The 26,773-nt window shown below is 43.6% G+C and overlaps 1 protein-coding gene across 1 annotated transcript in view; it reads right to left on the reverse strand.

The window, feature by feature from the left end:
- The window catches only part of neo1a (neogenin 1a), a 220,984-nt gene that overhangs the window by 21,229 nt on the left and 172,982 nt on the right, over positions 1 to 26,773 (reverse strand). Inside the window, exons 8-16 of the mRNA XM_080458855.1 lie at positions 17,335 to 17,503; positions 14,829 to 14,983; positions 11,828 to 11,976; positions 9,609 to 9,747; positions 9,456 to 9,505; positions 6,546 to 6,690; positions 2,704 to 2,814; positions 2,339 to 2,533; positions 214 to 309 (exon numbers count right to left, since the gene is read on the reverse strand). Of these exons, the coding sequence (XP_080314981.1) occupies positions 214 to 309; positions 2,339 to 2,533; positions 2,704 to 2,814; positions 6,546 to 6,690; positions 9,456 to 9,505; positions 9,609 to 9,747; positions 11,828 to 11,976; positions 14,829 to 14,983; positions 17,335 to 17,503 (1,209 nt within the window). The remainder of the gene's footprint in view (positions 1 to 213; positions 310 to 2,338; positions 2,534 to 2,703; positions 2,815 to 6,545; positions 6,691 to 9,455; positions 9,506 to 9,608; positions 9,748 to 11,827; positions 11,977 to 14,828; positions 14,984 to 17,334; positions 17,504 to 26,773) is intronic.

Below are 26,773 nucleotides of genomic sequence, written 5' to 3' on the forward strand. Positions count from 1 at the left end.
ACGTTCTGTCGGATAATGATGTCAGGTTAGACAGAGCAGAGATAAATGTCACTCTTCTTTCTTCACTGGAGCCACGCGGTGTGTGTGTGTGTGTGTGTGTGTGTGTGTGTGTGTGTGTGTGTGTGTGTGTGTGTGTGTGTGTTGACAACGGGACACTATAAACAGGATTTCGGTGTGGAAGGACGCTGCGATGCTGATGTGTGATGCTCCTACCGGACTGCGGTCTCGTGATGGCGCTCTCGTACACGGGGATCCCCTCGCCCAGGTTATTGAAGGCCTTCAGTGTGATCACGTAGTGCGAGCTGGGATCTGTGAGGAGAGAGAGAGAGAGAGAGAGAGAGAGAGAGAGAGAGAGAGAGAGAGAGGGGGATAAAATGATGCAGCCATCCAATCACGCCCAAACTCTCGAGACTCTCGACTCATAATTGCAGTATTAGGCGAGCGAGTATTTGAATGCGATCACTCCTCTTACTGTGATTGTAATGAAAGCTTTAATTATGCACATATAGGTATTTTGCAACAAGTCCTTTGGCCCAAGTCTCTCATTTTCCCTCAGATAATATCGTAATTCCCTCTGAGATCCCTCCCAGTTTCTCTGATTACTGGAGCAGATTGGTGGTGGTCATATTTTATTGCAAAGCAATTGGGAAGAATATTTACTATTCTGTATATTTATTCTGGTTCTTTCAGTCTCTTCTGGAGATTTGCATAGCATAATGTTCATTATTAGTTTGTTTTCTTGCAAAAATCCACGTCCAAAGTGACGGATCAATCTTTCTAAATGATACAAGTCCAGCTCTCTTGGCAGCAGATGTGTCATTTGACGTTTAAACAATGAAGAAGACTTAGAACTTTTACTTGATTAAGTCAGTGTTTTCTATCAATCTCCTTAAAATCAAGAGATTTACGACCATTTCTGAGTTCATAAAGAGTGTGTACAACATGAAGCAATCAGGCAACGTCTGCCATGATAGATTTATCTCCACAGTGACTGAATAAAACATCCAAGCTTATTTTCAGTCTATATCTAACAAATGTACAAATGATATATACAAACAGGTACTTTCATCCACATTGAGCCAATGTGAAACCCAAATCACACCTGGAGAACTTCTCATTGACTACCATTCATTCTCAGGTGGCTTTTCTTGGCTCATTACAGCATTTTATATCTATCTATCTATCTATCTATCTATCTATCTATCTATCTATCTATCTATCTATCTCTCTATATACAGAGATATATATATATATATATATCTCTCTATATCTATCTATCTATCTATCTATCTCTCTATATCTATATATACAGAGATATATATATATATATATATCTCTATATCTATCTATCTATCTATCTATCTATCTATCTATCTATCTATCTATCTATCTATCTATCTATCTATCTATCTATCTATCTATATCTATATCTATATCTATATATATATATATATATACGCACACTGCAGAGACATGAAGATAAGTTATGTTCTCAAAAACATGCGTCTTATACACTTTAGTTCATGGGCCACATGCAGTGGGTCGGACCGGTAAAATAAAAACCTTTAGATTTAAATTTTTCTTTTTTTCCGGTCCCTCTTGTGACACACAGTGACTCGGCACATTCTTCTCTCCAGACATTGAATCAACGAATTCATTTCTTTTTTTTCTTTTAAAGCTGCCATCACTTCACAGAATATTCACAAAGCAAATCCACCAACACTAAAACTACCGTCCATTCTAATTAGAAAACAATTGGGTTTGGCTCCTCTGCGATTATGAAATTATTACAGAAAACAATTTGTGTAATTTCCTCAAAAAGGTTAGTTGGATGCTAAACAGACTCGTAAAAAAACATACGAGCCGTTTTAATGAGGTAAAACCCGGAGCTGATGTTTGGTTTGATGACAGCAAGTCGGTGAAAAAAAACGAGTGGACCCACTTTGTTTTTATTCCAATATTATGACCTTTAATTATTGTGTCTCCATTAAGACCAATCTGTGTGATCAGCGGCTCGGGCGGCTGGCGGAGAAGATCTCATTAATTTACTAAATACTCACTGAGGGGGACAAATCAACCTTTTCATGGTGTTTGTACGTAAGTCATTAAATTCAGTTTACAACGAAAATATAATTTATATTGTTAAATATGATAATAGATTAAATGTCAACCTTTTACTTTCGGGCAAAAAGACAAATGAGTAAACAGGTCGAATGGATATTTGATTATGATCCGACACATCAGCTGAGATCTTCCATTATTTAGGTGAAAAAAAGGGAAATTAAATGGAATTTATGCATGAAAGGTTTTCATGCTTTCTACACATTCTGATCCTCACCGAGGTTTTCGATGGTGTAGTAGCGCTGCTTGTAGTCCACCTTGATGGTCTGAGCGTGGGGACTGCCGATGCCGTAGCCGATGGTGTAGCCGCGCACCACGATGTCCTGGTTCTCCGGCGGCGTCCAGCTGACCACGATGCTGTTGACCAGGGGCCGGACGTGCAGAGAGCTGGGCTGGTCCGGGACGCGTGACTCTGGACAGACAGCGGCAAGAAACAATAACGCTGAGCGGGCATATTTTACCGAAAAGATGAAGTCGAGAGGACAAAAGTATTGGAATATTCATGTAAAACAATACTGTGCATTTTTAATCATTTTAATACATTGTTCTTTCCCATGCATGTGTGAAATGTGTGTTTTGTACCGTCCAGGTCGCTCTCGAACGTCTCGGCCGTGGTCCACTCGGTGGCCGGTCCCGTCCCGTTCACCGTGATGGCCGACACCCTGAAGGAGTACTCGGTCCCGCGCTCCAGACCTGCACACGGCGAACAGCACAACCGGAGTCTGAGTACTTCAACCTCAGCGGCTGGGAAAAAACTCCTCCACAATCTCTCCACGGCTTAATTTTCTCCAGTGATTCAGTGCGCCGCTCGGCGAAGATTTCAGACCCAGTAAATAGTCTGACAGCTCGCACTTTTTAAAGTGTTCCACAGGCTTAAGGAGAAAATCTATGAGTCGACTGAAAGCTGCTGCGGCGCAATTAACTTTATTTTCCTCTCAATATCATGAAAGTGACTGAGATTTCTTATTGATTAAGAAGTTTGAGTAAGAAAAAAAAAAAAACCCAAACATTAATATGAACTAATAAGATGTAACAGCAGGGAGGCAGAGTGCCGAGGCGGAAACGAGCAACTGGTGGCGTGCGCGCCTAAAAGTAAGTAAAAGGTAGTAAATAGCAGAGGCGTGAGTCGGTGGATAAGAACAACGGCGACACTCCAGCGTCATGACTCCCCGGTTATATTCTGCTGGAACTTGGTAGTTTAATAGTTGAGAGTCGGTGAGAATAACAATCAAACGGGCGCCACATTCAGCCCAGTTCCATTCCGAGGCGCCAGACCAGGAAAATAAGAGCCATAATAACCTTTGAATTCAAACTTTAGACTTTCTCTTTGCTGTTGTGCCGCAGTGCATAACGTGATGAAAATGTCTATAATTTCACAAAACCAAACAATCGCCGATTAAAAAAAGACACTAATCTCAACATAAAGCCAAATTTAATGAAACATTAATACGGTGAAATGTCCTAATAACGTCTGGGAGTTTGTAGCTGGCGTTCATCACAGCATCACTGATATCTCAGCTCGGGTCTCAGTGTCGTGTTGTGTCTGCTACTCTTTATAGATTTATATTAAAAAAAATCCATGTTATTACATTACTGGTTTAATTATATTGAGAATGGCCAAACATACTCCGTTATTGATTACAACAGGCCTTCCTGTTTGGAGTTTGCATGTTCTGCCTGGTTTTTTCTCGACATCATTCCTCTAACAAAACATTCATGTGAGGTCACATTAGACCTCTGAACTTCCCGTGGGTGTGAATGAGAGTGTGTTTTGTCCCTGTGCCGACCTGCCCCCACTCCATCCACTGCCAGTGAGCTGAGTGTCGAGGATGGATGGAGTCTGGAACAGCAGGTTGCACAGAAAAGTGAAACACTGGGGGAGCTAAAAAAAGGGCCGAAAGAAATATTTGGAGCCGCAGCTTATTCATATTTTAAAGCTATATCTCCTTCAGAAAGAGCTGCATCACCGCTGGGTGCCGGCTTTGGTATTCAGAAGAGAGCGAAGTCGCCCGCTGACAAATGATGTGTTGCTGTATTAATTGGCTGTAAAATTTTTCATCATCGTCGTATTGTCCCATTTGCACGCTACATGCTCCTCCTGCAGTCTCTTCTCTCTGTACCCAGTATTCTGGGCCACCCTTGGGGGTGGCTTCTGAAGACTGCCTAACCATCCGTGCCTCCGAGGCTACAACATCTTCTTCTAAACGCTTTTGAACCAACAAACACCCCTCTGTTTCACCCCCAAGAATCTTCTGGAAAATCAACTTTTAAGTGTGTATTCTCTTTGATGCCGCTCGCAGCGTGGGGGCCGGGGCCACTTGAAAGTTGCTGAGACAACATCTAATATTAATCATCGCTGCCGCGTCTCCGCGGTGATACTGCGCATATTTAGACGGCGGCGGCGGGTAATGTCGGGGTACAGTAAGACGTGTAGCTGCGCTTCTCAAAGCGTTTAGATGAAATTCACGTGCGCGGGTAAATAAACAGACAAACAAGTCGGACACGCTTCCACTCTCCAGACGAGGATTTTGAATATTGCAGCCTGTCAGACGGCGCCCGAGGAACATCCTGCGGAGATGAAATGGGAGTCTGATCGCTTAAAAGGTTTTATGTAATATCTCTCTGAGGCGTCACAATTTAACATAAAGTTGATACGAGGGAATGAAACCTATCACTTTCTAGGTTAAATCAATTCACGGTACAGAAATCTGTGTCTGGTTTGTAGAATTTAAAAAGTCCACGTGGAACCCAGCTGCTTCTAGTCTACTTGGAAGGGTTCAGCTCCGGGGTAAACAACTGAACTTTATTTATTTATAGAAAGTTATTGGGTTGGATTTTCTATCACAAAAAGATCTAGAGAGCAGGACATGGTTACACATTTAGTTGGAGGAGTCGGCGTCTACATCCGGAAGACTCCAGGTTTGTTTTTTAAAGAGTCCTGATCAAAGTTACGTTTCCATGGTTACCGTTCACCTGCCTGATTTACTTTCCTGTGCGGAGAAACAATGACGTTTCCTTCTTTCCCAGGAAGGAAGAGAGGAAGGAAGGAAGGAAAGAAGGAAGGAAGGAAGGAAGGAAGGAAGAGAGGAAGGCAAAGAAAGAGAAGAAGGAAGGATGATTTCTTTGCTTTCCTTCTTTCTTTCCTTCCTTCCTTCCTTCCTCCCTCCCTTCCTCCCTCCCTTCCTCCCTCCCTTCCTTCCTCCCTTCCTTCCTTCCTTCCTTCCTTCCTTCCTTCCTTCCTTCCTTCCTTCCTTCCTTCCTTCCTTCCTTCCTTCCTTCCTTCCTTCCTTCCTTCCTTCCTTCCTTCCTTCCTTCCTTCCCTCCCTCCCTCCCTCCCTCCCTCCCTCCCTCCCTCCCTCCCTCCCTCCCTCCCTCCCTCCCTCCTCCTATTTGTTCCTGACGTCACTCAGAAAACACAAAGTTTGTTTGTGTGAGCGTGGAGCTACTCCATCCAGGATGCTTTTATTTCACCGACAGGATGTGAAAGGGTTAACAGTCTGCAGTTAAAGAGATGAATTCAATCGGGTGTATTGAATATTATCCTGTGGAGGCGTCGCAGCTCAAACAGTCAATCACTGCGGCTCTGTTGCTTTATGTCCCTATAAAGTCAGACTGTGATCCATGTGGACGGCTGGGAACCGGTCGGAAAACACCGGCAGACATATTGAGGACACAGACGCAGTCATACCCCGCAAACACCAGCGTGTCGCCGCCTCTGCTGCGATTGCTTACGATAGCAATAATAAAAATAACACATTTTACATTTGGAGCCGAGTGATACAGAGAATATCAATAATGTAAACAGGCAGAAGATTAGATGAAAGCAAAGCTGCAAAAGTTCAACACGTTAACATTTACCACTGCTTGAATTATCAGATCTATAAAAAGATAACCTGAATTTCTTTCCATTTCTCCCGGGAGTGGATATTTTTTTTATGCCGGTTTACCAACGCATATTTAATGTTTAGTGAGCAGAAATGAACCACGGCAGACAGAACACAGGGAATCATTTCTGTCTGTCGTACGGGAGCTGAGAAGGTTCAAATATGAACCTTCTATGCTCATAATAACATCAACAGGACACGAAGAGATGAACCCGTTTCAGCGAAAATATGTCGTTTGAGTTTTAAAAAAGTTTCACATTTACACAGCAAAGGACAGAATCACTGAAAATAATGTACTAATGCCAGGCCACAAGTTGGCGCTGTTGGTTGTGTTTGTAATGAAACCACACATTTCATTACATTTTCGTTTTGGGCTTTTTCAAAAAGTTCCTCCTTGGGAGCTGTTTTTCGGAAAGTTGCGTTTTCAGGCTCCAAGTACCGTTGTCGTGTAAACAGACAACCAAAATACAACAACAGTCCTCCGTTTCCATTTCCAGCAGCAGATCATGTAACTTAGAAACCAGAGTGAAACGTTCTTACCATCGATGAGCTTGACAAGCTGAGTGCCTCCCGTGGTCTCCGCCGTCTCGCTCCTCCGCGGTCCTTTCCGGTACCGGATCTTGTAGCCGGTGATCTCGCCGTTCTGTCCACTGAGAGGCGGGGGCTGCCACCGGAGCATGATACTCTGCACGGGGGGGGGGGGGGGGGGGGGGGGGGTAAGTCAGACAAAACTAAGTGTCATGTTGAGCACAAGCGTCTAATTCGAGGCTCGCAGCTGTGAGGGTGGAATCAGGGTCCGGGAGGCGGCGCCTCACCTCCCCACCCCCCGGTGGGAAGGTATCCTGATGACTGAGGTGTGTGGTCAGCTGACGCCTGCAGAGACTCAGTGCTGCTGCTCGCCGCCTCCGGGAGGTGGGAGTCGGCTCAGCGAGGGAGACGAGTTCATTAACTCTTCCCTCACTGAAGCACAGAAGTCTGAGGACTTGTACGGAGGGCGGGGTTCACGTGTGCTGCTCAACCCTCAATGCAGATTAACAAAAATGTGAACGTACATTTTCAAAATGGAACATTTTATTTCCTCTTTGCAGCCCGGTACCAAATGATCCTCGGACCGGTACCGGTTCACAGCCTGGTGGTTGAGGACCCCCGGTCTGCAAAGGCCACCGAGTGTTTTCTGAAAGTTCCGGCTTGGGAGCAGTTTAATTTTCAGGCTCTGAGCACCGGCTGTCTTATAAACATTTTACATTTTCCACTTTGTGGTGTGAACGGCGCCTTAAACACGTTCAGTTTGGTTCCATTTCTTTATTTTTCCTCTCTAATTAATAAGAGCACTTGAACTGACTTTGGAAAATTAAAAGGAGAAAAAGCAGCTCGTGAAAATGCGACTTCCAAACTTCCTCGCAGGTGAGAGATGTGAGCCTCAGCTCGACGACACCCGAACAGGAAACAGGAGAGCATGAAGCGAATGCTGATTATTCATCTCGCGGTCCCGTTTGGCTGAGCGTATTGAGCTGCTAATTGCATAAATGCCTCATATCTATATCCTCGTAGCACAATGATTGTCTTAATGGCTGTTTACATTCAGAATTAAACACAATAACAACAAACAGAAAAGAGGAGATGAGTAATTCCGGTCCTGTCGGGGGGGATGAAAGCCAGATGTTTGCTCTGTCTGCATCCCCTCCGTTCGCTCCACAACCCCTTCCCTCTGTTTTTTACCTTTAAAATTAGCACCAGCCTGTTTTCCTCGGCACAAATCTCCACTGAGGATCCCTCAGCACGGGTGGCGAGCCCTCACTCAAGCTGTGAGTGTGTGATAGGATTGTCAGTTCGTTTTTTTTTTTTTTTTCCCTTTTTCTTTCGGCTCTGCATCGACCGGCGAAGGGCTGAAAAGTGGCGGCCGCAGGTTTTTGTACTCGATATGCACAACCCTGAGGTCCAGCCCTCCGCCGCGATCTCCTCTTCTGCTGGTGCAGTCTCTCATGTCCTGCGCCAGAAACAGCTTTTGTAAAATTTAATCCGCGGCTCGGGTGGAAATATGCAATAAACAGGCCGACAGATCCGGCGTTTGAAGATCAAATGGCTGAAATGATAGGCAGCCGGGGCTCCTTTATAATCAGCAGCCTGTTGTGAAGCCAGCAGCCTCCTCAGCAGCCTCGTCTAATCACGAGTGTCACACCGCAACTACACTGAGCTTAACTGTAATAAATCCAATTTAACAATGAAACTTAAAAAGAGAGAGCTGCAGCAAGTCTCATCCAGTTATCTCACATCTGAAGAGAAATTCAATCTTGATAAAAGACCTTCTGACGAGTAAATCTTATTTATCCTCCCGCCTCTAAACTCGCTAACCAATCAGGTGTGTTGTTTCCAGGGTGGTGCTGTCCTCAAACAAGCGCCGACTCCACCCCTTCAAATCAGAAGACATCCGTGTTTAAGCTTTTTAATCCAATCCTGAAGCTTCTGAACGGATTGAGCTCATCTCAGAGGCCAGAGCAGCAAAAAGACAGACGGACATGTCTTCACATAAAGAGCTGCAACTGTCGGATCTGTTGCACTTCTGGTTTTATGCTGGAGCTTATTTCACAATTATAATTATTACATTCAAACAGACGTCAATTTAAACTGACATTTTTACATTTTGATTAGGTTTCTTTAAGATAGATTTAAGGTTATCTTAACCTGTATTTTTTTTCAAAGTGTTTTTTAAATAATTAAAAGTTTAAAGTGCATCTACTTCATAAAAAGTTATCATAACAAAAATAAAATCATGTAAGACATTTGTATATACATGTTGAAACGTTTGTGCCTGTTGCATATATGTTTTGCATTAGAGTATATATATATATATATATTTTTGTTTTTTTTCCAACATCTGGAATAATTTTAACAAATAAAGAGCAATGAACAGGCCTCTCTATTCTTAATTCAGTGGTATCCATTGCATGTATTTATATGACAACTCTTCATTTCATTGCTGAACTGACCTGCAGGAAAGCCTTAAATCGCACAAGCAGCATTTCTCTTGAGTCTCATTTTGATTGGGCTTCTATCTCCCTGCATCCACCCTGATGTGAGCTGCAGGCCTCCACACCAGATTCAGTCCAGATGGAGAGATACTGAGGATAAAACCTTCTGACAGGAGAGTCTCCCGCCGATGAGGAGATCGATGAGGGTTCATACACCCTCTTAACCAGCCGGGTCCACAGGCCTGACACTGATAATCACACGCAGCAGCAGCAGCAGCAGCGCCGCGGCCCGCGGGCGGCGGATCTGTTGGAGCGTCTGTGTGTGAATCTGCTACATGAGCTGTGCATCCGTCCGATATGATCTGAGGACTGTGTGCAACAGATACCGAAGCCTTCTTCAATAAGGCAACAGGAAGAAATAATCTTGACCAGCGAGGGACCCTCCAAAGCCGAGAACCTGCCGGAGTCGTGTTGTTATTACCTTTGAGTTCTGGACCTCCAGCGTCAGGTTCTGAGGCGGGGCGCTCGGTACTGTGAAGAAAACACAACCACAGTCATTTATAGTCTGTTTAAGTGTACATATGCATCTTTAAACACATCTATGAATATATATCCGTGGCGTCGTTCGACTGACCGTCGGAGAGCGTGCGGACTGTGACGTCCTCGGTGGAAACCCCCGGGCCGTGCTTGTTGTTGGCCACCACACGGAAGCTGTACTCGGTGTTCTTCTTCAGCCCCGTCAGGGTGTAGGACAGACTGTCCACATCCACGTCCTGCGAGGGAAGGACAGGATTGGAAGCAGACCGTCAGGTTTTATCAGCGGAACACGGGGGAGTGTGACTACAGATCTTGAGGCCCGTCGACACCACGGGCGAGAACGCAATGTTGTTTTTTGTGTGTTTTTGTTTCAGGAAAGTTTCTCGTTTAGACGGCAGTTTTTAAAACGAATCGGCAGAAACACAAAGTTGTGGGTGTGGTTGGTTGTTTTTGTAATGAAAAACGATTTATAGAGAAGGAAAAGTGTATTTTTTCTTAATTTATAACAAACATTTTTGGTAAAAAAAAATAAAAAATCACCCGTCACAATAACAAACCCTCTTTTGCATTATAAACAACAGCCGATTGTCAAACTTCAGCATCTTTTGATCGAGACTACGAACTATCAAGTGTAAACATGAAAACAAAGTCACTGGATGGGCAGAAGATTTAAGTTAAACAGTGAAATCCACCGTTTCTACCCGTCCTCACGCCCACCCAGCACATTGATTGCTCGTGGGATTCTACCCTGCTGCAGCCGCAACTTTTAAAGCTGGCACAAACTGGCAGGAAATTAAGAGCGGAGAACCATCTACGAGCGGGGGGAGAAATGGTGCTGTCGGCTCCCATCACTTCATCACACGAACATTTCTGTTTGTAATTCGGTGTAAGAGCGTCGTTTTTCCCACCGAGACAGAAATGATGCTTTCTGCGATTAGGACTTCTTGCTGTACAAATTGCACACGCCGGCACACGCCCAATTACCGCGCTCTGATTTGCATTTGGCTCTTTGCCGCTGACATTTTGAGTGAGAAGCAGGAGACTCGGAGGAAATCTAATCTTGATTCCCGACCGGTCCGATCGGACCCCGTGAACCCCGGTCGGGTGGTGACCGGCGGCGTGGTGTCGCCCCCGGCTCAACCCCGCAGCCTTTAATATTCCTGCATCTCTCCCACTTTCTCGACCTCTCCTCCCTTCTTTTCTTTTCTTTCTTTCCTCTCTTGCCTTTCTCACCTCATCTCTGGCTCCGTCTCCGGGGAGCTGAGGCATCATTACCCGGTGCAAAAGGCTGACGTTCCACCCATTATCATATTAAAGGCTTTTTAATGCCTCACTGGCTCGCACGCCGCCACCGCTGGGGTCGCCTCCAAACCTCCACTCCTGCGACGGAGTCGGAGGAAACCCCGGAAGAACGGTACCTGTATGAAGCGCTTTTGGGCCATTTGAGCGGTCTACCGGGCAACACTGGATCTGGTATTTGCGCAAAGATCAATCGATAGCGCTGCCGAACCCTTAACGTAACCCTCGACCAGTGCTCTGGGCATCGGACAATATATGCGCTAATTAACCCTAACCCTTAATGCTGCCCTATCGGCCGATGCTTGTGCGATGTGTGCACTAATTAGGGCTCCATTTCTTGCGCCGGACATCTGCGGTGCTTTAGCGCAAGGCATTTCTGTGTGAGATGATTAATCAGGAATGCAGGCGAATAAAGAGGCTCAGCAGACGAGCAGGAATCCTCTTACCTCATCACAATTTGCATTAGTGGAGTATTCAGTCATATTCACTTTATCTAATGAACCCTGCCATCGCGGGGCGTCGGCGACACGCGAGCTCTTCTGCTCTCACAAGGCGAAGTGCGAGTCGACAGACGAGAACACGCGGCGCACGTTTCCCCATGACATCTTGATTTATTTCATCTTCATTAAACCATCAATAAAACGAATGCAACACTCTGCGAGGTGAGAAACAATACGCTCGTCACTTAATCTCTCCGGAAAAATGTGCTTGTTTGAAAGCACTGGGACTTTTTACTCAATTTATCTGCATCCATCTGGATAATTTCTTTTCATTTTCATGAATCTTAATGTGTTTATTTTTTTTCCCTCCCATGAGTTTCTTAATCATTCTGTTTTTATATCTGGTGCGGGCCGCTTTGCACCTTTATATTGTGAGCTGATGTGAGATTAAAGATGATCAATTTGAACCATAATTAGCAGAATATGTCCCCCCCGAAAAAACTCTTATTTTGAAGCTGCCGACGCCTGTTTTTCATCTTTCGACCTTTGATGCACGAGACGTGAGTTTTGCTCCCACCTGTTCGTTGCCGACGCCCTTGTCTGTGTAGTACAACTTGTAGGTGAGGATTTCCCCGTTGCCGGTGAGCGGTTTGTCCCAGCTGAGAAAGACCGACGTTGGCGTGTTGGAGACCGCCTGCAGGTTGGGGGCGGGGCCAGGCACTTGGACTGGTGGGAAAACGTGAGAAAGAATATTAAAAAATAAAAGTAAAAAAATCATTAGAAAACCATCAAACTTGATTATTTTGTGGAATTTTCTCCATATTTGTAACGTGAGATCGCACAATGTTCACGTTTATGTTATACTATTATATTTACACGTCATTCCTTCATCAGGACGGTGCAGGTCAGCTTTCACCGAGCCCGATCATCTGTAACCTTTACGTGTTTCCATCATTTTACACCAAATCAAATATAACTGGAGCCACAAACATGTTTCATCTTTAAAATGAGGCCGACAAAGCTCATCAAGTATCATACATGGTTATAATATCTGCAGAAAAACTGCATTATTGTAGTTTCAGGCTACAATTTAGGATGCTACTAATGTGGATGTAGTAATGTGTGTGAGTCCAGCTTGTAGAAGTAACTATAATTTGTAACGTACTTCATGAAAACATACATAGATTGACTTTGCTTGCTCATTTTTTTGACGTGCAAAGTTTTTCCAAATATCACACGTGCCGGAACTTGAATGTGGAAAAAATGTGGGGAATATTGCGACATTTGGAAATTACTGCTCAAAGAATGAAAATATGATAATTTTTTATGTTTCCTTATTACTTTTTCAGCTGTTTTAGCACCTAATTCACCTAATTTGTAAAAAAAATTGACAACCTTTTTTATTTTGACTGTTTATTAAGCAGATTAGCATTTTTTTCGTCCAATTTAAAAACTCTTTTCTTTAAGAATTTGTTGTTATTTTTGATTTTTTTTTTTAAGCTAATTAAATAGTTTTTCTAATTTCTTGTGGTTTTTCCCCCCAATTTAGTTATTGTGCCTTTATTCATGCCCTTTGTTAGCGAAGACATGAGTCCTTCTGATGTGTAAAATAAAATACAATAAAATGTTTATTTACAGAAGGGCTAAAGAGCCACAGACCCCTGATCTACACCAAGAATTCACTCACAGTAGCATGAATATATATTTGAATTGTATAAAAAACTTATGACATTGATAAATTCACGACGAACTCAAAATAAATGGCTTACAGAGCAGGAAAAATGAATTTTCCTGTCACAAAGCTCTGATTTCTGATAAAGAACATCAGCTATCACTTAATAACAGACCCTGTTTTGCATTATTAGAAAACAAAACAACAGCCGATCATCAAATCTCAGCATTTTCTTATCTACAATACGGAATATAAAGTGTAAACATGGAAAATATCTAGTATATTTCTCTTTAGGAAATAAGTAATCAGATTTCAGTGTAATAACTTACACCTAAGGTATTTTTTGGGATGTATTTTATCAATGTTTTGGTATTTCCATTGAGCAATCTGCCTGATGTTAATAAATACGTTTTGGTTCAATCAATCAGGCTCCCTCCTTTTTGTTTTAGCGACGTAACAAGAACATAAAGAAAACTGTAAATATCCAGCGTATCGTCTGACAACGAGACGCAGGATGACGGATGTTACGATTCCTACACTGTTAATCTGACGGAAATGTAATCCAGGTTAAATCAAAGATGACATCCGCCTCAAACTCGCCATTTAATTTCACATGCAGCGCTGAGATACGGAGTCGAGATAAAACATGTACCGGAGGCCTCGTATTTCGCACGACGCGCTGCGCGCTCTGCCTCTAAATATATGGACGGCGCCGCGACTCGATGTCTCCGCGCCGAGAAGAACTGGATCTAAAGATGAAACAGTGACTGGGAGGTTAAAGTCCCGGCTGTCACACACAGATTCATGTCTGCACTGTATATATCTTGTAAGCTGGAGCTGCAGGTGTTTCTGACGCGAGAAAGAAGCTCCCATTTGTTAGTGTGTGTGTGTGTGTGTGTGTGTGTGTGTGTGTGTGTGTGTGTGTGTGTGTGTATGTGTGTGTGTGTGCAGGTGTTTTAAACTTGTCTCTAAGGAGAAGTGATTGCAAACACACTCAGATGCAGGTCAAGAGTTTAAGCTCTGATTCGTAGTGTTGTCGGGAGGTACGCACGCACACACACACACACACACACACACACACACACACACACACACACACACACACACACACACACACACACACACACACACACACACACACACACACACACACACACGACAGAGATGTACTGAACAGGTACAGCCCGCCCTCGCCGCCATCCCGGGGGGGGGGGGGGGGGGGGGGGGGGGGGCATGAAGTGTGTGTTTGTGTGTGTGTGTGTGTGTGTGTGTGTGTGTGTGTGTGTGTGTGTGTGTGTGCATGTGCTTGTGTTGATCCGTTCGCCCTCCAAGCAAGGACACGGGCGGAGAACCAGCAGCTGACCTACAAAGTGACAGTGACAGAGCTGCAGCTCAGCTGGGAGGGAGCGGGATCTCCTCCGTCTGGTTCTGGGGGGTGGGGGGTGAGGGTTGGGGGGTAGGGGGTACCCCCGTCCCTACAAATGTATGTGAACTGGAGAGATTCTAACCAGCATTCTAACCGCCACCAAAAGGCTTCAACACACCCAGACCCCGTCCTCTCCACCCTCAGAAACTGGAACGTGTCCTCGGGCTCAAACATCCTAATGAGCTGCTGGATGAGGAACAGATTTCAGACATTCCTCTCCAGGCGAAACACACGCAGAGGGTAAACAAGAAGTGGCTTACGAGGAGAAAAGGGTGGTCTGCCTGGACACACACCACACTGTGTGTGTGTGTGTGTGTGTGTGTCTCTGGGTGTGTATTTGCACATTTTGACTCTTTGCCTCGGCGTGCCGATGCCAACAACCCGCCGGCGGTTGTGTTTGTACGTCCTGTTTACTGAGCACGAGAATGAGTGTGTGTGTGTGTGTGTGTGTGTGTGTGTGTGTGTGTGTGTATGCGTTACCTTCAGCCTGGGTGGCCACTTTGAGCGCCGCTGAGCTCTCGCCTGGGCCGTTGCTGTTGTGACCCACGACCCTGAAGCGATATTTGGTGTCTGGCATGAGGCTCTGGATGGTGACCTGCATCTCCCCCGGACGGCTGGTGTTCACCACTCGCTCCCTGATATGCACACACACACACACACACACACACACACACACACACACACACACACACACACACACACACACACACACACACACACACACACACACACACACACACACACACACACACACACACACACACACACACACGCGCACACACACACACACACACACACACACACACACACACACACACACACACACACGCACGCAAGCAAAAAAAAATAAAATACTTGTAATCTTCTTTATGCTTTGTTTAAGGAACACAGTATTTTACGAAAAAATGTATTCGTACCTTTGTACAATGTGATCATGAGTAACGCTTCACAGATCAAATAATAGTAAATTAAATCTTAACATGAGTTTATCATCAGTACTCCATAGTGTGCTTTCAGACATGTTAACCTAGATACACGTGTTGTTTTTGTATTTTCTAAGTATGCATGTCTAGATAGGTGCGAGTGCATTAAGTGATTTTTTAAATTTTGTGGTTATGTATATTCAAAGAATGTAGGTTTATTTATATTGACAAGGGGTTTATATATATATATACACACACACACACACACACACACACACACACACACACACACACATATATATATATACACACACACACATATATATATATACACATACACCCTTTGTCAATATGTATGTATGTATGTATGTATGTATGTATGTATGTATGTATGTATGTATGTATGTATGTATGTATGTATGTATGTATGTATGTATGTATAACTATATAGTGTATATAGACAAATTAATATTAGTGTAAATAAATATTTGTCTTTTGTTTTGACATGATCATCATAAATAATAATAATAATAACAACTACTACTACTACTAGGAATAATAATAATAATAACAATAATACTACTACTACTACAACTACTACTACTACTACTACGAATAATAATAATAATAACAATACTACTACTACTACTACTACTACTACTAATAATAATAATGGTAAAGTGAAAGAAGTTCAGGCCATCTTTTGCTTACTTTCCCCATTTAGCAACATTTAAAGACATAAAATATGGACTGTGTGATTTTTGTGTTTAGAACATCGATCGATCAGGATGAAATGTGTTACACAACTGATATAAAAGCAGTTGGGGTTAAAAATAAATGAGCACGTTATTGTTTTGGGACTCAAATGACTGCTTAGTTTCAAAAAACTGGTTGAAAAGTGAAATAATCAATTTACAGCCGTATGCAGCGAAAGACAACAGTTTAAAATGTGGATCTTGAACATTGCAGTCATTTCTAACTGCTGGCAGCTTTTTTAAATCCATGAAAAAAAGAAAAAAAAAAAATCCTGTCAGCTTTTAAAACTTCCTCCTCAGTTGAAGACGTGAAGCTGAGAGTGTTTCCTCACCGAGCGGCTGGAAGTAATAGAATCACAGCGCTAAAATATCATTTCCCCCCCCCCCAACTCATTTTTCAGTGCTAACAGGTAAACCTTTGAGGAATGAAGTGTGTTTTTAATTAATAAGCACTTGCTGGTTCGATAAGCACTTCAGTGTTTTTAATTAGGCATGTTCAGGACTGGCCTGACACTGCAGCACAGATACAGTGCGAGTGGCCAGTGACCAGACGGGGCCTTTTGGCTGTCCTGAGCAGGTCTGCAGGAGTTTTTAACAAGATAATAAAGTCCATATTTACTCACAATAAATATGGAAACAAGACTTTTTTTTTTTTTTTATAGGAGATACATTGATATTAAGGTTCCATCTACACAAGGTTTTCCAGTGAAAACACAAAACTTTGGTAGCACTTTGTGTGTCAGGGTCACTGATAATGGAACTTTTTGAAAACACGCCGACTCCGTCTCCATGGAAACGGGCAAAACGCAACGTTTTAAAATGCTCAGGTCTCCACGGAGAGAGGAATACAGAACTTTTCTGAAACGCTGCTAGTGCGTATGCGCACTGCGGCTGAGGTAAATAGTTCTGCTCACGCCCAGTAGGCGGACAATAACAATGTTGGTCACTGCAGTGTCCACATTCTCCTGGACTTGGTAGTTTTATTTTGACAGTCGCCGTAATAACAACCCGACTTGGTCGTCTGTCCACTCGTTCGAGGGCTCGCCATTGTTAAAGTTTATAGAGTATTGTGCTCGTGTGTGTCGTTTCATTCCAAAAACAACCAACAGCACCAACCGGTGGCCTGGCATGGTAACTGCATCGCTTTCAGCGTTTCTGTATGAACGGACATCCTGTAAATGAGAAACTTTTCTAAGGAAAAACACAAAAGCGATTCGTTTTCACTTGAAACATCGTCATGTAAGCGGGGCTTGACCAACATCGACTTCTATTTAAAGTTTTGTGATGACCCCCCCCCCCCCCCCGTACCTGCTGGTGCCGTCCTGGCTGTAGAATACTGAGTAAGTCAGGTCGTCTCCGTGCGGCTCGGCCGGCGGGCGCCAGGTCAGCTTGATGAAGCGGGTGGAAACCAGCGACGCCACCACGTCCCTGGGGGCTGAAGGGGTGGGCCCCGCTGGGCCGGTGGCCCCTCCGGAGCCTGGCGTTACATGGTCAGTAGTGTTAGGAGTCAGTGAGGGGGGAGGGAAAGAGGGCAGGGCTACGTCTTTGGGTGGGGACGGGGTGGAAGAGGAGGGGGCCGGGGGGAGGGGTGGGGGGGGAGGGGGGAGAGGGGTGGTGAGGATGGACAGTGAGAGGGAGGGAGGAAGGGCACAAAGGCGTCCGACAGGAGCAGGTGGACGGGGGAGGAGGTGAAATGGGTGAAATGACAGTGAAACGAAAGAAAGGAGGGGAAACAAAAAAAAGAAGAAAAAACAAAATAACAACAACGTAACAAAAAAAAGACTGTTGGTGCGACAAAGAAACCACAGAACTCAAACACTTCTACTACACTCACGAAGCCGACAAATAAAAGCACGATACAGAGGGGGGGGGACTACGACATGCAGAGCTACACACTAACGTGAACACAACACACTATCATACGTTTCACAAGAGTCCCGCCTGACAAATGGTTCAGGATCACAAGGTTTGAGTCGCACGGATCACGACTTTTTATTTATTCACTTAAAAAAGTGGAGCAGCATTCAACAGGAAACAGATTTCGTTTGGGGGAACCGTCGAGTTTTAACATATAAGATCGGGGGACTACAAACCTTTAGCATCCCGGCTTCTTTAGCCGTTTCAACGAGTTTATCTAATTTAGTTTTTAGTTCGTTTTCAGAGCTTTACCAACTGTAGGTGTTTTGACCTATTAGCAATTTTATTTGTTTTTAGGGTTATTTTTTGTTGTTCTGGGGGCTTTTCCAGTAATTTAGGTCATTTTCAATTAAATCTGTTTAAATTTTATTTGTATTTTAACTGGTTTAGACATTTTAGATGTTTTATCATAACAGTTATAAATATTTTAACCTTTCAGTCATTTTAACTAGTTCAGCTTTTTTCACCATTTCAGTACTTATAGCCACCTTATCCTACTCGCTGTTGACAATCAGCATAAACTTCATACACATAGTTAAAAACAATGACGTTGTAAGAGCAGTCCAGTCATGTGCTTCGTTATAAATATAGAAAAATATAGACATTTTTAAAATGAAAGATATGATGTATAAAAACCGTGCCTGTGTGTCAGTATGAATATATAAAAAGCACTTATAGCTATTTTAGCCTATTACGCTTCTTTTTTTAAGCAAATATAGAGACATTAGCCTTTTTACTTTTACAACCATTTTTTTTTTTAGCCCACTAGCTGTTTTAGCCACTTTAACTAAAGTCTTATTTCTTTTTTGTTCTGTGCCTTATCGTTATTTTAATAGTTAGTCCTTTCAACCGTTAGTAGAGTTGTAGGAATTATCTCCATTTTTCAAGCATTTCAAGCCATTCTGGCCGTTTAAGCCATTTTAGGTGTTAAGCCCATTTATCAAATTCAAAATTAATTTATTTTGGTTTATGGATAATTTCCTCTCACATATTCATCATACAGATAAACCCAATCATTGGTAATGACATCATTCTTTCTTGAATTAAACTTTCTATTCATATATTCATGGTCAGCTTATTGACAAGTCCAGTTGAAAAAGCTGCTGAGTCGTTTAGAGCATCTTTACATGTTTGAGCTCCATTTGACCCATTTTAAGAAACTTTAGCCGTTTAAACCATTTTCCACAGTTTTTAGCCGTTTTGGCCAAATAACAATTGAAACACTTTTGTGGCTGATTTCTTGTGACATACCAAACTTATAGATAAATTACCATTATTGGCAGTGAAAACAAAGGAGTCTGTACACATTGAATACAATTATCTTCCCTGACACTTTTCTATGTTTGGATCTATTCATGGTTCATTTATCCAAAGGTGTGATTCAACACTCATTACTTATCACCTTTGAAAGTTTGAATCAGATGGCAGGCAACAACCGCTGTTTTATCGAAGTGTCATATACGTCAGTACCTTTGAAAAAAACTTAGGAAAACAAGATAAAACATGTATTTTTATGTCATTTCAGTGAAAGCTATATAAGCCACCACAGAAGAGCTGTGGATTGCAGACCCCTGTCCTCGATCCACAAAAGAAAACCATTTAGATTTATTTTTCTCAGACCGTAGAACAAGTGAAGAGAAACCACATGGTCTCCAAGAGCTGCTTCTGCAGTCTGGATCCTGTGAACGAGCAGAGCCCATCGTGTTGTTTAAACACTTCACATTCCACAGCACGGCCACAGAAATGCTGCCGATTCCATCGGCTGTTATTCTTTCTGGAGGAACAATCTGCGGTCAGACTCGGCGAGCTCTGCTTTCCACGAGTCCGGCAAGTGGGCGAAACTAAAACCGTACGTAAAGAATGTCCGTCTGGAAGACATTTCCAGCTATTTGCAGGTTCCAGTAAGTTCGAACTGCAGGGCGAAGCTGAAATATGGAAAAAGGAGCGCGTTGGATTCAAGCTGCAGATTATTTATGGAGGAACTGTGATGAAACGTGAAGCAGGACGGCGGCTTATTTGTCCATCGTTGCACGCGGGGAAAAGCCTAATTTGGCTTTTCAGTGTCTGTTTAAGCTGCGAATTGCCAGAGTTCACGGACGTCTCCCATTAGATCGGAATGACAGATTTGATATTTTCTTTGAAAACCTTTCCACTCTCTGTGTTCCTTCACTCACTCGGATACAAAGCAAACAGCGGAGGAGAGTTAACTTTGGCTTCGTACTTCCGGCCCGATGAGATTGAAAGTTTTGATTGTGGACACTCGGAAAGAAACTCAGCACTTTTTTGGTTATTTTGGCTCGGTGTCGCAGAACTCTGGATGTGAAGCAGACGTAGTGTTGTGAGGCTAAAAACGGCAGTGTGGTTTAGATTACGTGAGATATAGTCCTTTAATTTTCATAACCTCGAATCAGATGAAGCCCTTTGCCCCGTCTATAATTATAAGGCTATTAATTTGGAGAAGAAGAAAAAAAAGTCCATACAAGTGAATCAGAGTTTCCAAACTATTTTCCCAGAATCCCCGGCAGTCGTTCTCCAGTGAACTCCGTCCATGATGGTGTTGGGTTTGCATCAGCGCTACAGTGAAGCTAACGCCTGTCAGATAGGCCCAATTTTTACTGAAACATAAAATCGAGAACTTTCTAAATAGAAGCAAAAGGAATTCTTCCAAGTCTTCACGAGACACAAAACGTCTTATTTTTTTTCAAATTTTATTCCAGAGCAACCTCAGATTTGTATAAAAGTTAACGCTAACACAGCTAGCTTGGCGCTACAATAAAGAACAAGAAAGCGCAGTTTTAACTTCTTTCTTTTCACCACAGAAATGTAGGGCCCCTGGTGTTGTAGTACATGAGACCGGTCTGAAGACCACATCTTCAAGGTCCTGGTCTCGACTCTTTAATGTCTTGATCTTGAGGTTCTTTACGTCTTTGTCCTGACTTTATGGCCCATTAAAAGTCTCGGTATGCTCTGGTCCTGGTCTTGACTAAGGGGTCCACACCAGAACGCCGGTTCACGTAAACGCCCCGTTTTTGGCGGCTCATCCACACGAGGCAGCGTTTTAGAAGTCTGAAAACTTTTTTTTTTTTACTTATTGCTTGTTTCAGGGAATTTTCCAGCATCAAAGTTACTTTCAGTTCAGGCGAGTGATGAAGCCAGCACAGATTGTTCTAAAGTTTGTCCTCAAAAACCCTGCCAGTGTTGTTCTGTTCACCCAGTCGGATTAATGACGGGTCAAAACGACCTTAAAGCAGGAAGTCGGCATTTTATTTTCAGTTGTCCCTCCGTTTAGAACCTGGAACGGAGCCAACAACGATGAAAAACACATCATCACCCTAATACTGTTTGACTGCAGTGTAAGAAATTATGCTAATTTATAAAGCAATGCAAACACACACACACACACACACACTTGAACCAGGTTTACGGGGCAAACAAAAGCTCGGGGTTTGTTTGTTGATGAAGAAGCTCTTCCTGCATCACTAAAAAGTGAAAAAAAAAAGAAAAAAAAGGTGAACACAGAGGGGCTTCGTGTAGCGAGAATTCTCAGCAAACACGGTCATGCATGAGAATACATCTCCACCAAGACTCCAGACGAGCATGAGAGGAAGGTAAAATGGAGCACTGGTCCGGACTGAAAAACAGGTTTTCAGAGTGTAAAATAAAAAACACTGAACGTCTTCTGTGAGAAAACTAAACAAACTGAGCGCAATCGCTGTTAACAAGTTTTCTATTTACTCCGATGTGTCCATTAGGCAGATATGTATCGGGACAATCTATACGGGAGATGAAAGATAAGATAGAAATCAGCAGGAAATTAGTTAGTTCCGCTTTAACATTCAGTTTGCGTGAAGCGGCTGCAGGCGATGATTCTATTAAATCTGTGGCTCTTTAAATTACTGGGATGAAAATAATGAAATTAGCAATGTGGAAATTTAGTGTGCATACTAATTGGGATTTATCTGGAGCTGGGAAGGACTAAAAGCCAGAGAGAGATTTGGATTTATGAGACGTGTCCCAGCCGACATCCAGCTGTGCTGTTGATTACTAGAGAAGTTTGAAGGAAGTGTAAAGGAGGCTTTCCCATAATGCATCAGTGGAAATTTCACGTCTGTGACCTCGTTTCTAAAACTATAGCTGGAGGTAATCAGATTAAATGTACATTTAGTCACTTCAGGAATATGATCACTTAAAATAACATGCTTTCCTGTTGTTGAACATAATGAGGCTGACTACTGTTAGCTTTAGCATTAGCTTGTTGATGTTATTTCCATTGCTGCACGTCACACTTGTCGCTTTTTGTCCTCTGCTCACGTTGTGACTACGTCACTTCTGTTTTCCACCATTAAAACCCTAATATAAGGTGTTTATGCCTGAATGCAAAGATTTCCGACTTCATTATAAATTTAAAACCATTTCTGTCCAAATCTTCTCGAACTCGACCGTATATTTCCTGCAACGAAAGAGACGTCGGCGCCTCTCACAAAGCATGTCCTGTTTCCAGCGTCGTCTCATTAAACCGTGCCTGACCTCTCAGAAGCAGCACTTGAAGCTTCCTTTGCTTTTCCTTTCATTCCTTCACTGCTGTCTAATCAGGTTCCGGCTTCTTATAAATACGTCTAGACACGCGTTCCTGTAGCTCAGCTGGTGGGCATCTGAGGATCCGTTCTTAAAGCAGGTTGTCTTCTAATGTTGATGGTTTGATGCCACATCTCGACCTGTACGTGTCCAAACTGGAACTAGTTTTGCACCAACTTCTGAGTGATGGTGAGTGTGTTTTTTTTATAAGGCACATTTTACCATCTGAGCACTCAGTGTGCTTTACGTGACCCGTCACATTCACAAAACCTGTGTGTCGTTTCATCGCAGTAGCAGACTGAGGATCTTTACATGTATGCGTTGTGTATGTACTGTATGGGCAGCCATACGGGTGAGGACGTTCGCAAATATTTGTCCTGTAAAAGCCTCTGTCGATCACTCGTAAAGCACATTTGTGGAGATGTTATAGTCTGCAAGGGGCTCTATAAATAATGATTGCTTCATAAAAACCTGATATGAATGTGAGCTGCTTCAGCGAGGCTGTGAAGCCCAGCGGGTCGCGCACAGGAGGCGATATGAAGCCACTACGTACCGTTTGGATATTCGCACACCTTGTCATTGTAGGTAATTGACATGCTGCGCACTTTTCTGTCCTTCTGACAATCTGTCTTGTACATGCAGGCCAGAGATTGTTACAGTACGGAGGTGTCAGCCTCCCAGCGCTGTAGTCAAGCTCTATTCATAGCTGATTAATAGTGTCATTAGTCTCTATGCCAGAGGTAATGAATTACTGGCATTAGGACTTAATGAGGAAGGTTACTCTGGATCTGCATAATAAATCTGGCTAACCCATACACCAAACAGTCGGGACAAAGACGTGCACAGCCGAGCATTTATCTTAATATTGGAAGAAAGAAGGAAAAAAGCTGTTTCTGAAATTAAAATAACTGGAGTGGTGTTAAAGTTCTAGTTAAAGCCTCATAACTTTTATCTGCTAATCCCTCCGAGCGTGGCTGTGACGCAGCGCCAAGTGGTGTTTTTCATCGTGTGGTCTGAGTTGGCAGATAAGAGCGTCTTACCTCACCACCTCCACCAAGAGAGCTCAAATCTACCCAATGCAGATATCTGCCAGAAGCACCCACAGCACTGTAACTACCGATAGCCTTCATCGCCTCCAAACAATCCACGCCACGCTCCAACAAAATGGATTTTGTCGTGGCCGGTTTCCATGTCTAATGCGGCTCGGCAATGATGACAGCGTCAGAGCCAGATGTAGCACAATGCTAATGGTCCATTACTGAGTCACTACTTTTATCTGGCATGCTGAAGAAGAATGAGCCGAGCCTGAGAGGACAATATACTTGCAAAAAAAAAAAGAAAAAACAGCAAGTCGAGAGCCTTCGAGAAAAACCCACACAAAGGAGACGGTCAATTAAAACTGTCAGTCAGAGGCTGCGTGTCGTAGCCTCGTCCCTCCCCGCCGCTCCGCTCCGGATCACCACTGCCACTTTCAATAAAAGACCCAAACGCACAAATAAACGCGCAACTGTCAGGATCTGTCACATTCCCACACAAACAAGTTGGACAAATGACAAAGCTGAGTGACATCGGAGGTAATTGCAGAGAAGTGGTCGCGTTCTGAACAAAGGCATGAAATTCATAGAGACGTACATTCATTAACCCTTTTATTCCCACACTGTCACGGATGACAGGATTCAGCTTGTTTACGTCTCACAGCCAGAACTTATGGACCAGGGATCGATATTTGATCGTTCTTAGAGCTGCAAAAACTTCACCAGGGAATGCTCTGGTCAGGGTCTTGATGATCTCGATATATAGTCTTCAGACCAGATATCAACAAGCGCCTTTTTCACTACTTCCTCCTCTTTACTTCTTCCTCTTTACTCCACGTCTGCCCACGAGATATCTCCAAACTTTTTGTTTCTGCGTCTGCTTCTTCTGATTCACAGGGTTAGCTATTAGTTTACTACCCAGAATGCATTGGGCACGACGTCACGTCCTCCCCCGTCCTCTCACTCCACCCACTAGAGAGATCGTGCACGAGCCCTGTTCCAGGAGAAAACAAATGTTTCAGGACTCCGGCTTTCTTTTTCAGATTCACGCACCCAGAATGCATTGCGCTCTACATCAGGTCCCCTCAACCCTCAACCCGCCGCTCGAAGGTCCGTCTCAAAGAGGACTGAGACCGGTGTTTTGAAGGGGACCAGATTCTGCTTGAAAAATCCGGAACCGAGTTCGGGGTGCGTTCACATTTCCCTAAACGAAACAGACTTTCCCAGAAAGTCCCTGAAGAGAACTCTGGTCCGCATCAAACAGGGGAATGTGAACGCTCCTTCAGTCTTTTCCTGGTCTGGAGATGCTCTGGTCTTGACTACACCACTATCTTACAGTACTAAAATATAAATAAATCCAGTCAAAGGGTTAAAATACAAAGGAAATACAAGAAGAAGAGCGCTCCACTAAAAGCTGACAACTCTGACGTTTTCTTCCTCCCCCTCTTACAATCCTTTTCACTTTCCAAGATGAGACGGGAACGATGAGGACGCCTGGCAGCTCGAGACATTCCAGCGGCTCCTTGATGCACCGCCAAAGAGAGAAAAGTCAGAGAACTCACAACTTTCCAGCGAGGACAAAGTGAAAGGTGACGGGAGAGATGAAGAAGGCATGATTCAGTCATCTCCTCCTTCAAAGCCTCTGATGAGTCGTTGAAACTATCTCAAATTCTACTTTTCATGCTACTCTCCCTTCATTACCTCTCGACCAAGAGTGAAACATTTTTATTGTGCAAACTGTGGAAAGGACCCTCCTCCTCCTCCTCCTCCTCCTCCTCCTCCTCCTCCTCCTCCTCCTCCTCCTCCTCCTCCTCCTCCTCCTCCTCCTCCTCCTCCTCCTCCTCCTCCTCCTCCTCCTCCTCCTCCTCCTCCTCCTCCTCCTCCTCCTCCTCCTCCTCCTCCTCCTGCACCGCACCGATCACCTTTGTTAGGAAGGAGATGGTCTTTATCTGGGGATCCTGCGTTGTATTCAGACAGGTAGTCCCGGGCCAAAAAGGGAAGCTGACACAGATCGAGGATCGGATTGCTGAAGGGTGGAGCGTATCAGTAACTGTAACACATTGGCTCTCGCTGTGATAATCAGAAACAGTCGAGATTAAAGTGCAGCTCGAATCTCACAAAAGCTTAAACTGACAAGGTGTTCTGACTCATCCGCATAATCCACAGAGAGAGAGGAAAGTCTTTGTGTCTCCCAAAGTATCACACAGCGCTTCCTCTTGACACTTTCTGGGGCATGTTAGCAATGATAGGGGAGGAAAAAAAAAAAAGAAATCTGGCACGTTCCCCGGGAGAAAAGAGAGCTTTTATTAATTAAAAGAAAAACATGGCAATCTTAAGAAAGTGGGATTTTTTTTCCCTCTCGCTCAATCTTGAGTTGCGGGATGATTTTCAGGCAACAATCTGGGAGCAGTGCTGCTGGCACCAGAGGGGGGAGTTTTAAAAAGGACATTAAAACGGAATTACTGTGAATTTTAGAGCTTTTAAGTGAGTGACAGAGAACGCTACAGCTGTCAGTTTCAAAAGTTCATTGAGACAGAAAGCAAAAGAGCAATAAAACAGATTGAGGCTCCGTTTACACGACAACGTTTAAGTGAAAATGAAAAACTTTCATTGCATTGTGGGGTTCTGTTTACATGACAACGGTGCTCAGAGCTACAGAAGACACAACGTTTAGAAAACGGCTCCCAAAGCGGAACATTTGGAACATGCTTCGACGACGTCTCCGTGGAAACGGGGATTAATGTAACTTGTCAATAAAGCTCCATCTTTGACTCTGACATTTTGAAAATGCTGCTACTGCACATGCACACCACAGCCATGGTAAATACTGTAGTTCCTCTGCACATGCTCAGTAGATGAACAATAACAAGAATGTTTTCCTCCAGAGTGTCGTGACTCCCCGTCCAGATTCTCCTGGACTCAGTAGTTTTATTTTGACAGTCACCTCAATAACAAAATAACATGGTTGTCTGTCCAAACAAAGACTCTCATTGTTTAAAATTATAGCATCTTGTTCTCTGTGAGCACGTGTGTGTAGCTTCGTGACAAAAACAACCAACAGCATCAAATCCTGCCCTGACATTCTAACTAAATTGTTTTCAGGGTTTCTGTCGTCTCAATGGACATCGATTTCAATACGCTGCCACGTAAACGTGAAACATTTCTGGAATGAAAACGCAAAGCGTCATGTAAATGGGGCCTTTCGGTAATTCTAAGTTATA

This window comes from Lipophrys pholis (genome assembly GCF_963383615.2).
Source record: "Lipophrys pholis genome assembly, chromosome: 2".
Taxonomy (NCBI): Eukaryota; Metazoa; Chordata; class Actinopteri; order Blenniiformes; family Blenniidae; genus Lipophrys; species Lipophrys pholis.